The sequence below is a fragment of the Cystoisospora suis genome (assembly GCF_002600585.1).
Source record: "Cystoisospora suis strain Wien I chromosome Unknown contig_579, whole genome shotgun sequence".
Taxonomy (NCBI): Eukaryota; Apicomplexa; class Conoidasida; order Eucoccidiorida; family Sarcocystidae; genus Cystoisospora; species Cystoisospora suis.
Window position 1 is genome coordinate 2771 of NW_027153380.1, and position 12650 is coordinate 15420.

Here is a 12650-nt window from a genome sequence, read left to right on the forward strand (position 1 = left end):
CAACTGCTAGCACTGTTCCATAGAAACGGTAATCTCTCTACCTTGCAGAAGAACTGATTCTCCCTCGCCGGTTGCCTGCGCAAGGCGTCTCTCTCGTTGCCGAAGAAAATCCGCTTCAGTATACACTCTCCGCCTGCGTAGCAGGTCCAGCGCCTTCCCGCTACGGTAACGTCTCTTACGGCAGCGGGCGTCCCACAGCCACGACACGCTACAGAGCTCTTGTCCTCGCGGATAGTGCTCTTCGCTGCCTGTCACAGCGTTACTGTAGCAGCCCATCGGTTGACTATAGGCGACTGAGCACTGTAGGTTTTTGCGGGCATATCACGTAGCACAGGTGTACCAGCACCACGCTTTGCGGTAGACAGGCAAGAGCCTCACGCGGCTCTTCACAGCCGGCTCCGCGGCCCCGCTCGGCGAGTGGTAGCGCCGCTTTATGTGATACCCATATTCTTGATACTGAAGTGCAAGACTGAGAACTGGGTGGCAACCAGCCGCGCTGTTGCCGGACGGGTTCGCGCTTGCCAGTCCATAGGGGTGTGGAGACATTACAGTTGGAATTCTTTTTTTCCCACGTAAACCTACGAGACTGCTCGCAACGGTTCGTCGCGACAACCTGTCCGATCTTTCTTCAGCTGCTAGCTGCAGACAGCGCGCGCCTCGTCTCGGGAGCGAAACTCGGCATGCTGCGTAGTTCAGAGGTCGCTCGCGAACGGCAGCGTGGCCTCGCCGCAGAAGGGTGCTCGAGTTGCATGTGAGCGGCTCCTCCGGGAGACCGGTATTGGCGCGCATCTTCCGTTTCATTGCAACTTACGTGTGTCGTCTCTCGAGACTCGCGTATGCAGAGGCCGAGACAACATAGTTGAATTAGGATGCCACTTTGAGAGCACGGGCTCTGTCCAGACAGGTGCCGAGCGAATCCATGGTCTGCGGACATGCGCTCGATTTGAAGAGGGTTCTACAAAAGCGAGCTGATCACTGGATCCGAAGCTTGTCTCCGTTTCTCGTCCTTCCTGGTGGGCTCCCTCGCTTGTTTTTTCCGAGGAGGTTTCTGGTCTCGGCGTACTGAGAGCTTGTCCGAGACGTTGCACGCAGCCGGCGGACGCGTCGCCTGTCGGGAGCCTGCGTCGTTTGCAGCCGCAGCACAGTGATGAGAGAAGCCTTCGGAATGTGTGTGTTCGAGAGTAAGTGCAGGACTGAACACCAACCCTGAGCGGTCCATCCTGAGCTGTTTCGGAGCCTCGCTTCTTTCCGGGCGGTGTTCCGTCTCGAAGCACAACCAAATAAATAGCTGCCGAGAGTGTGTTGCCACAAGTCTCCTCTTTTTCCTGGTCGACATACTCATTCCAGTATTCCGGGAAGCATCTGGCGTGAAATGCGCTTCCGGCAGCGTACCTCGTGTTGTCGATGCAGAGCTCTCATCTCGTATCTGTTTGTGTGGGTTGTCATTGCGAAGAGTGAGTCGAGTAGAAGGGGCTGTGCGGCAATGTACGCTGCATGGCGTGCGCATCTCGCGAATACCGGAGTCGAGGATCTTTTGTTGACCTCCTTCCTAGTCACGGGGGAGCGCCGTTTTAGTGCAGGAAGCTACAGGGACACTAGTACTGGCAGGTTCGCTCCACCGAGAAACGGACAAGGTACAGGGCAGTGGCATGCACGGTCGGCATACGGCCTTGTCGGCCTGTCCACGGAGACAGAGAAAGCAGCCTCCGCTCTCACCCCGCTTGGGCGAAACTTTCTGACGAGAGGAAAAGACCTCACCGGGACATCAGCAGCCAGAGAAAACCGGCGAAGGGACGAGTTCGCAGCGGTGGCGATGGGGAAGCCGCACGAGTCACCAGACGACAGGGACAAGGTTATACAGGGTGGAGCCGTGAGCCAGGTGCTAGCAAAAGAGGACGCAACAGCGAATGCACGGCAGGCAGTGACGGTGACCATGAAACGGGAGAAACGTTTGAAAGGACGTAAGACCGGGAAAATAGAACGCACTCCCCTTGCTGAGAAGACGACTGAGGAGGCCCCTGGCATAAAATGGAAACACGAGCCAAAGGCACCGAAGAAAGAAAGAGGGGGAAAAAAAAAGGGTGCGCTTAACAAGAAAGTAGCGGAAGAGACACAGGAAGAAGGTGCACCCAAATCCAAGCGCGCGAAGACCGGCTCGCCAGGAAAGAGCTCAAGCAGGAAGGCACCAACAGAAGAATTCGCTCCTGAAGACGATCAACTGTTTCTGAAGCACAGGGCAATAGCGGAGAGATCCAGGAAGTTCCTGGGCGCGCATATCTCTGCTGCAGGAGGTGCTCAGTTTGCTCCCCTCAACTGCTTAGCCATTGCTGGTAAGTGGGGAAGAACATAGACCTCCATATCCCAGTCTCCACATGTACTCACGCCTTGTGGTGAGCAGTAGCCGCTTTGGTTGCACAGCGTTTTGTGTGTAAGGAATAACTGAAGTTCAGCTGTCTTTGTCAACCTCCTCTCTCGCCAATTGTCTCAGTCTCTGTCCGTTGCATCATTCATGTGCCTTTCCAGGACTCCGAGTTTACTCTAAACCCTCGCTGCCTTCCCTTCACTTGTTGTTCTCCGCGGAAGTGACGTCATCTGGTGTACGAATGTTCTGGTTTTCGACCGCGTGCCTGGGGGGAAAGTGTTGTTGCCTTACGTGCCCGGTTGTGACCCCGCTCCGGGAGCGTTCGCCGGCGACGGAGACGGTCTCGTGTTTGTGCTGCAGGAGGATCGCACTTTGCGGGCCTCGAGGGTGTCACATTGACGAGTTATTCTGTGGCGTCGCTTTTAGTTGTTCCTGTAGCAAGTACAAAGTGTGTTCATCTCCAGTCGAGACGCAATTTTCTCAAGATCCTTCGTGTGACGGAAATCAGAGTGCAGGTCGGAAGTGTGTTCACCGTATGCCACCTTTGTCGCTCTTCTGAGGAACCGTTGGACGGTGAGGTATCCCAGCCTCCAAACCCGCGGTGTCGCGCGTATACCGTGTGCGTTCTGGCACGGCGTCTTCTGTTTCAACTACATAGCTGCACCGTTGAAGGTGAACCAGAGAGCGTGCCGGCCGCGGCACTCCTGGCGGGATTGCATTGTTCTTCCGTGTGCAGGCCAAGCGTTCGCGTTTTTCCTGAAGAATCAGCGCCGCTGGGAGTCGCCTCCCATTGTAAGCATCTGTCCAAGAGTGCCCCGGGGCCATTGCGACCGTGGATTGCTGCACGAAGGTCTAATGCACCCCGGTGTCTCCGTTGATTATTGTGACAGGGGGTTTGACTGGTCAGTTACATTCCTGTAGACAGTCCGTTCAGCCTTGGAGATGAAGGGAGTCTGGCAAGCGTAGTTGCGTCGTGCAGGCGGGCGTTGCACCTCTCTCTCTGCACAGTATGATAGAGAAACTGTTTTTCTCTCGTGCAGTGTGGCGTGAAGTACGTGAGCAGGCAGCGCCGGGCGCTCCTGTTGTCTAGGTGCTGATCTGCCGTCAACAGTAGAAGGACGAAGAAGCGAGGAGGGATAGCCGTTAGTATGGCCATGTACAGGTGACTGGACAGTGCAGGTCGTCGATCGGCCCTGGTAATCCGACACAGGCAGCTTTGGAAAGATCTTGCAGAGGCCTGGAGAAACACATTTGCTACCCCGAGCGAGTTCGGAACGGACACATGCAGCCACTTAGCCTAAACTGGGAAAGAAAAATGCTGGGACCTGCAGGCTGGTGACGCCCGGGGACGCAGGAGCGCTGCCGCTGTACGCACCGCGAGACAGAGGTTGGCTGCCTGTCCGTGTGTACATGCTAAGGCGTTTCTTTGAAGCAGCATCGCGCTCAAGACATGTCATTGCGGCTGTGCTCGTGTGTCTTTTTCTTCCTCAACAGAGCCTGGAGTCGGAGACTCAGTTTAAGGCAAACGCTCACAGGCTTATGCTGGACACGCCGGCGCACGTGTTGCCCCACGGTTCGTATCTCATCAACCTCGCGAATCCAGGCAAGCGGACACCACGCTCTGTATTAGGTGTACAGAATAACAGTCTGCGCCGGGCTGTACGCGGATACCGTTAGTATGTTTGTGTAATCAACTAACTGGTTCATCTAAGAATGCTTTTTGATTGGTTGGTACTGCCAGAGAAACTGTCTCTGAGCTGGTCAGTGCAGGCGTCGTGCTCCTCTCGCAGGAGTCGACAGGACTGAAGTTTGCCGGGGGCGGGTGAGCGGATATCTCTTCGATACGGGATGATGCCAGCGCAGGCAGAGGGACTATTTAGAGGCATCTTACTGTGTCAGATTCGGACTTCCGGCGCAGGGGGAACGGTTTCGGTGCTTCCTGACGCGGGACCCGCGGGCGCCACCTTCAGTGAACACATGAAGTAAACAAGCTGTCAGGATTGCAAAAGCAGGGTTACAGCATTGGGTTTGCTCGTGTCTCAGTAACCAGCTGAGTGCCTGTGCGACAAATATACCACATATGTAATAGTCCTAAACTGGGCAGCTGATACAGCACCTGAAGATAACAAAATGGGAAGTGAGCTACAAAATGCCATGTATCGTCTAGTGCTATCTTCATAGCTGCATTATCGATAACTGCACACGAAGGTACATGGAAAACAGCGCGGACAGGGGCTCAGAGTAACCGCGGAAACCCATTCAAAGGGTGATAAGACAGACAGAGAAAAGGACTTCGCAGATGGCAGGACGTATGCGTCAGAGTGAACATCGGTCAGCTAACCAATACAATAAAGGTGCAGCCTCGCAGTGCTATTCACGCAGTTGATTGACGAACTTGATGTCAACTGATAACCTAATCTGCTTGTCTGCTCAGATGGCGCGAAGCGGGAGGTCTCTTTTGCTGCTTTCCTGGACGATCTGCAGCGTTGTGAGCAGATCGGAGTCCATAGATATGTGTTTCACCCAGGCGAGTGAAAATTTCAGTCGAAGGGAACTGGACCGAGTCGGCACAGTTTCGAGAAGGTTTTCATTTGGGGGGAGCTTGGCCGTAGACGCAGGGTTCACTCGTCTGTGGTGGCTGGTGGCGGCAACTAGCGGGACTGTCGCGGTGACGCGTGATAATCTTTAAGGCTTTGACAGCGAGTGGCGGGCTGCATGATTTTCCCGTGGCGCCAGGAGACTATATGGCACTATTAATGAGGCGGTCTGCTTGACGTCGTGGGTTTCCCCACTAAACAGTCTGCGGAATGCGTCGAAGGAGACATCGCGATGAGTAGGCGAAAGGAGACGGCACGGTGAATACATGGAAGGTACCCCATGTATTTTGAGCTGGTTCTAGGCGGGGATCCCACAGCGCATAATGGAACGAAAATAACAGCCCCCGCCGTGGGACTCACTTTGTTCTTTTCGCACAGGCTCTACTACGGGCGCATGCACCAGGGAGGAAGGCATCGCAAACGTTGCTGTGAGTTTGCACGTGGCCGCTGAATACAGAGCAGAAGTAGCCTTCCCCAAGCCAGTTCCGTTCTGGCGGTGTTACAGTTCCCTGTAACGTAAGGTGAGACCGGGACTGGCAAGGGCCGAGTCTCAGTGCCTCTCACTTTCTTGTTAGGCCCTCTGTCTCCCTCAGAAAGGGCTCCATCCTAGTTTGGAGAGTATGTTGAAATTTGCCAGGTCCCAGGCAAGGGTTCGGACTCATTCCACGGAATCTTTTCCGTGCTCTCGGTGGGGGACTTTCTGCTGCCTCCCTGGTGCTCTCTGCAGGATTGTATAAACAAGGCGCTTGCGACCACCAAGTTCGTGAACATTCTCATCGAGAATATGGCTGGTCAGAAGAATGTCTTGTGCAGCAAGTTTGAGGACATCCGCGATATCCTCGCTCAGATCCACAACAAAGACCGGGCAAGTTGTAGTAGCATCTAGGTTTTTGCTAGTCACTTAAGCTACCGACTTCGTATGCGTGTTTCAGTCGGACACGTCAGGCCGGTGTCGGGCTCGTCTTGTCATGCGCGGTGCCGAGCTATCGTGCTACGTGGTACCGGACAAGCGTGGTCCGCTCTCTGGCGTTTTTAGTTGAGGTCGGGGATCCAGCTGGGCTGTATTGATGTAGGATTGACTTCGCCTTGTAGCATATGTATCATTTCACAAGGATTCATACGCACCTCGGGGTGTCTTCTTTGGTGGAAACGCCTAGTCGGTCATTTAGATTTGCGATTATGCGTACTCGGCAGGAAACGTGAAGACTCGGTTTTTGTACATGGGACTTGTTGTGCTCTGTAGTGCCTCGCTGTGACCGGAAGCCGGCGTGGCCTACAGTGCAGTTGCGGGCTCTCTAGCACTCGGATGTACACCAAGCCGAAGAGAGAGAAGGGATTTTTGCTAACAACAGCAGGTCGCGCATATACGGAGCTCATCGTTTCTACCTCTCTCGGACAACGCTGTCTACTGGAGTGCCCCCGGATTAGCTGCTGTGATTCCGTAGTGCGTTCCCGCAGAAAACACAGGGACTGTTTTCGTCTGTTTTCGTCTCCGGGCACGAGGATCGAGGACTTGTACGGAGGGAACATGTGCACAGGGTGTTCAGCGTTGTAGCACGGCATTGTTCTCTTGCGCGGGGCCGTTTTGGAAGTGCGGCTCCCGTTCGCAACACCCGGTGCGACAGGCGGAGCTCCCGTTCGCAATAGCCGAGGCGTAATTCCTGTACGCGGACTCTTTGGTGTGTTCCGTCTCGTTCAGATTGGTGTCTGCCTTGACACGTGTCATCTTTTTTCAGCAGGTAAACTGTAGCAGACCGTTTGTACGGATATCCCTCGTCGGTGTTCTCTTTGTTGCAGTTTGCCTTTCACAAGAACTGTCGCACCTAGGAGCCTTGACAGTAGCGCTGTTTTCGAGACGAACGGACACTATAGTCTCCAGAGGGCGGATGATGCCGAGAGGGCACGCTTCTCGGTGAAGCTGAATAGAACACAAGTTACTGAACGGCGGAGGTGCGACAGCACCGCTACGTTCTGTGGGCTTTGGGCGACCGACAGTCGTCGGCCTGAACACTAGATGGCAAACCACGTGGTGGCGCGCTTCGAAAATGTTCCCCAGGACACGATATCCGAACAGAGGAGAAGTTCACGACTGTGATGGAGAATTTCGACAAGATCGTGGGCATGAAGTACCTGAAGGGCATGCACTTGAACGATTCTAAGGCAGGACTTGGAAGTGGTCTCGATAGGTGCGTTTGTGTCCAAGCTGCCGAGCGCAGCGTTTGGTCACGCGTTTATTGGCGAGTGCGCCACTTCTTTTCTGTGGTGTGGTGTCTGGTAGTCGCACTGTTGCCAGCTTGCGTCGTGATCAGCAAACGCCGAGTTCGAAGTGTTTTCGTCGTGATCAGCACTCGTCGGATTCGAAGTGCTTTCCGACTCGCCTTTGAGGAAGAGGCTCTTAGAACTTTCCCGCAGTGGCTGTCTCAATGCAGTGCCCTCGTTGAATAACGGCTGAGTCAATTTCTTCTTCGCTATACGATGCAGCTTGGGTCCTCGGATGTATGAGGTGTATCAGTAGCCACCCACCGCAGAGGCCACTGGTCTCGTTCCATTGTGTCTGGTGCCTGTCAGCTCGTGAGTGCTTTTTGCATCAGGAACAGCGTCGAGGTGGTTCTGCAGATCGGTCGTTTTTCGCTGTTTGTTGTCAATGAGGTGCAGGCACGAGCATATCGGAAAGGGGACTCTTGGCGTCACGCCGTTCAAATTCATCATGCAGCACCCAACCTGGTTTACCGACATGCCCCTTGTGCTTGAGACGCCGGACAGCGGTCCCGCTCTATGGCGGAAGGAGACCGAAATGCTCTATGATTTCGTCGAGAACTGAGCCAGCGCTGAGCGGAGTCCTCTGTATTTGTTTTCACGAACAAGGGAAACTAGTGCCGCATCGGTACCCACTTTAAGTGCAGAAGTGTGACTTCTCTTCGTTCATTGAGGCTATGTCGTCGGGAGTGCCTCCTGGTGTGTTCCGTGTGACCCGACACTTGGCTTGCTGTTGTCGCTTGCGTCGACCGCTGTGTCTCTGTCGACCCTCGGCACAGTTGCGTCCTCACTCATCACTCAGGTAGCGTCAGCAACCCTTGGGCACGCGACTAATCGCTGCTCAGCATGCTGTCTCCGCTGCGAACGGGCGAATGTAAGCAGCGCTGTTAGCAAAGACAACCAGTTTGCCGCAAACGGTGCTCTGCCGCCGGGGAGGCCACGCGCACATCAGGGCCGAGACTGACTGCGCGGTCTCAGACGGACGTGCGTAGCTCTGAAACCAGGTAACAGTCAGTCTACGACGTGTCCCAGCTTACTGACAGAAAAAGTGTGACCCCGGTCACGAGGGCCTACGCTAGACCAGGCAGATGTGATCCGACCGGATTCCTATCAACAAGCGAGAACTACACTTGTAGGCGGGAGAGGAGAGTTCAGGCAGCAAGTAGGCGAAAGAGCGAAGGGGCGCGCCACTGCGAAAGGAGCTGCAGGACGCGTAGGTAGAGCAACGAATAAGCGTCTCACAGGTGTCCAAAGAAGAGGCTTTGACAATGTGGGCACGCAACAAGAGAGACTGGAGGGAGAATGGCGTGTGCACCAGACACATACCGCGGACAGATTACGGATATGCGTTGATCAACTGGATAAGGTACGATCTCTAGAGGAGCCAGAACGGGGCCTGTGTGAGCCACACTTTCCTAGAGGAGAAGCAGAGCGCGTAAAGAGAGTGGCGACAGTAGCATTTCCCGGAGACAACGAAATCATGCTATAGGTAATGGTTCTTTGTAATGTTCCAGCTGTCCGGCCCCGCTGCGACCGCGTTCACGACACTGGCCCCAGTAGGGCGGGCATACCATACCACAGCGCCTGGCGGGCGCGACCAACGTTGCTCGTCGACCAACTCGCAATGCAAACCGCCACGCATACGCGTTGCCACGACGTAGTCACCACACGGGCATTACACTATATGCCCGGGAAAAAGCACAGCCAAGAGACAAGCAACTCCTGCGTTCAGCACCGGGTGCGCCAGGGTTAGTACGTTGCGCTTGCCCACGATGCGGCAGTGACAAAGCCAATGAACCAGCATCGTCACGCGAGCAATGAGAGCGGCCGACCCGGCAGTGAGTGGGTTTCAGTACCCCGGCACAACATGATACAGGCGGGTGCCAAGCGCTTTCCAGGCAATACCTGTAAGGCATGGCGCCGGACTGTCTAGGCCTGAACAGGAAGCGTGACAGAACAAGCCCTAGGTTCCGCTGACACCCTCCAGCAGAGCTATCAGAGGTATGGGACACCCCGGTAACTGCTTTCTGCACCGCTCATTGGCGTGTTCTCCGCCTGCATACGGCAGGAGCATGCAAGGGCGTTTTAGAGGCACAAGGACACTTAGGGTGGACTCGTCCCCGTGGGAAGTGCGTACACTGAAGAACGCCTACAGCGGCTATTTCACGCGATCTGCCGGCACACTACGACCGAGCACGACGGCTAATGCGTAGTAAGCCGGGTACTAGCTACACGAATTAGTGGGTTACTGTAGCTTATCAGGGGCGACCAGTAGTTCGACCAAGGCGGAGTGCCCGGTGATATCGTCGGCGGAGAGTTAATCCCGCAGGCGCGAGAACGAGTTCGCGACCGAAAGCGCCTGTTTGCCACAGGGGGGCGTGAGTGGTTTATTTGCTCCCGATCTCACTAGAACTCCATACAGTTATCTCACAGATTTCAGTTCTCTCACAGACTTCTTCAGCCTCACAACCACTCACGGGAAGCAACAACACTCTCTTCTCTCCCTCCCCTCATCGATCCCCGCGTCTCCCAGATCCCCAATCCTGGTGCTGTCCCGCGTAAGAGACGTCACCCGGCACTCGCCGTCGGACGGCGCGCATCGCGGCGCACGACATATTTCCCCCCCTGTTTACTTAGGCAACGTCCCCTGTTGCCTACACCCGAGGGCAAAACGCGTTCCCCCAAGAGGTCCCCGGGAGCACACCTTTGTACCGCGCGTGCCATCTCCTCCCCGTCGTTCCTCTGCTCCCGTAACCAGGCCGGCGGGCCTTCCCGCCTCCCCGAGCTGCCTTGAGCAGTGGTAGACCACAAGGTAGAGCCAGTACGGGCTCCCGTGGCGGATCTACCCGAAAAGGGCTACTGACAAGACACGGATGTGCCAGGTTCAACAGCATGTGAAACGAGTGACGTGTAAGGGAGAGTATATATATAGTGCCCCACGAATCAGACGATCGTACCGCGCGTGCTATGCCCGGGTGCATCGTGACGCTAGGTGTAAACGACAGACAGAAAAAAAACTTCCAGAGTTATAACCTCACATTTGCCCCCTCGTGGCGTGAGAGCGGCATGAGAATAGGAGTCTGTTACCCTCCGGTGAGGACAGCATTTTTGGTGCCGTGACCGGGACCCTCCACTCTCCGTAAGTGAAGGATGCGTCGGCCTCGAGTTGGAGAGGAAGTGAGGAAACTGCTCTGCGCTCATCTTTCCGTGTGTCAGGGAGCAATTTTCTGGCTCCCCCGTAGGTGCCGCCAGAGTATCTAACAACTCTTCGTCTACTCGTTTTGACCGGTGCCAGTACTTGCGGAAAAAAAAGCAACGAAATAGTCCGGCCATCCCCCAGTCGGAGGAATCCTGCGCATATTGCGACCCGAGGCATGTAAGCCGCTTGCACGCGTTCTTCATTTGAAGAGGAACTGGGCCCGCCGAGTGACTCGGCGAATCTTGCACATCCCTCTCCCAGGAGCCAGCCGCTGCAGCAGCAACTCATGCAGGCACTACAAGACTCACTGAAGTCACTGCAGCAGGCGTTAGAGGAACTAGGGTTATAAACCAAAGGGTGGAAGATCACCACAAAGAGGAGCGCAGAAGGAAGACCAACTCCGCGGAGAGAGAATCGCGTGCTCAAACCGAGATAACCGAATTGCGGTCAAAAGTGAGTGAGTTGGAGTCCAGGTTGAGCGACAGTCTACAACAGGCAGCGGGTTCGCGAAGACCCCCGTTGTCAACAGAAATTCATTTAGACCGGCTGCCAGCGTACCCCATCGACAGTAGTGAGGATCCCCTGGAGTGGTTTATCAACCTAGAAACAAAAGGAGACTTCCCCATGCGTGAAGACGAGTGGAAAGTGAAAACCCTACTGAAGTATTTACCCGACCAGTATCACGCGGAGTTGCTCCCCTTATTGTCGGAAACCGGTCCCCGGTTCCAAAGACTACCTAATAGTGCATCACGCAGCATATGGTGGGGATCCCATACGGTACTACGCCGAGAAGTTGGACGACCTCAAGAAAATAAGGGTCACGCCTACACAAATGCGGGGGTACTTACTCAAGCTGAGAAACTTACAGGAGAAGATGAGCGCAATTGTACAAAAGCCGATGTCGAAATGGGACAATGAAACACTCCGCCCTCCCTAAATGCGCGCGCTGCCACCCAGAATGTCGTATCACGTTATCGCCTGCGCAGAAGAAGCTACTCTAACGCTAGAACAGTGTCAGGCCCGGGCTGAGGCCTTCGCCCGGGCAGAGCAGAGCCGGGAACGGCAGGCAAGCCAAAGTGCTGAGGCACCTTCGAGCATTCTACGTGCAAGGAGCTCCTCCTCGGGGTGGCAAGACCGGTCTCACGAGTGCGATTCGGACGACCACCGGGTTAGGGACTGCCCAGATCGGAAAACAGGACAGCGCTACAGCACTCCGAGAGAGGCCCACCCGTGTGTAGAGTCTGCAAGAAAAAAGGACACCTTGCCGCGAGCTGTTGGTTTAGAGATAAGCCGCGGCGCAGTAGGTGTCGCGGTCTCGGGCATTTCAGGAGAGAGTGCAGAGAGGCAGAGCTAAGCCCGTATGCAACAACGCCACGGAAACGTGAAAGATCAAGGAGTGTGGAGCAACGTGGAACCAACAACGGATCATCTCCAAGAGGTGGAAGGACCTCGCTACGATGGTCGCAGGGTAGGGGACGTCGAATGCCGCGGAGTCCAGCATTGGCCAATCGTAACAGCTCCAAATCGCGTAGCCCGCCCAAAAAGTCTCGTTCGCGTGCAATACTGAATGTGTGGACTGCACGCCGAAGCAAATAATGAACGTCAGATCAAGGTCGCAGAGCGGCGCGGGCAGAAGTATCAGGGCGGTTGCCCAGATATGAGAATATTCACTTAGTAGCACCTTAGTATTTTTCCAAGGGCCGACGAGTTAGCGAGTCGATCCCTGTGGCCTAGTAGAATTGATTATCGCATTATAATAGAGTAGTTAACACAAGCTTAACCAGGGCGGGAGCGCAAGCGCGAACGGCTCAAGTGCACCAGCGTAGCGCTCGTAGATGGGGGAACGCTCCGCCTCCCCGTACAACTCCAACCCCACCGGGGCGAGCTGCACGGAGGACCGGGCGGAGACGTCCTAGCAGTTAAGTTCTAGTTAAGTTGTGGTACACTTCTTTCGGCAATCGTGTGTACATCGTTTTTTGGAGGAATTTCTCTCAAGTCGATGTTGGTGTGTGAACTCAGTCGATTATTATTGCGATGTGCGAACTTAACTCGATTCATTCTCATTAAGCATTCCGATTGTAGAAGATCGACCATCTCGATTGCGGGAGTCGATCGAGTTGCACTTATTCGGTCAGCACCAACAGAGCATTGTGGGGAACAGCCCCAAGCATCTAAAGGAGGAGAAATTTGTGATCTTCGATAGTTAAAGTTAGTTAAGTTAGTGTGTGCAGCAGGT

The 12650-nt window shown here is 54.9% G+C and overlaps 1 protein-coding gene across 1 annotated transcript; it reads left to right on the forward strand.

Moving 5' to 3' along the window:
* Positions 1–469: 469 nt before the first annotated feature.
* On the forward strand, positions 470–7780 carry CSUI_001462 (endonuclease iv apn). The gene is made up of 9 exons (XM_068061668.1): positions 470–2330; positions 3099–3154; positions 3857–3965; positions 4797–4889; positions 5338–5387; positions 5687–5831; positions 6659–6698; positions 7016–7145; positions 7576–7780. Exons 1-7 carry the CDS (start codon positions 1373–1375, stop codon positions 6673–6675), a joined length of 1428 nt encoding a protein of 475 aa, XP_067926356.1. The 5' UTR covers positions 470–1372; the 3' UTR covers positions 6676–6698; positions 7016–7145; positions 7576–7780.
* Positions 7781–12650: the final 4870 nt, after the last annotated feature.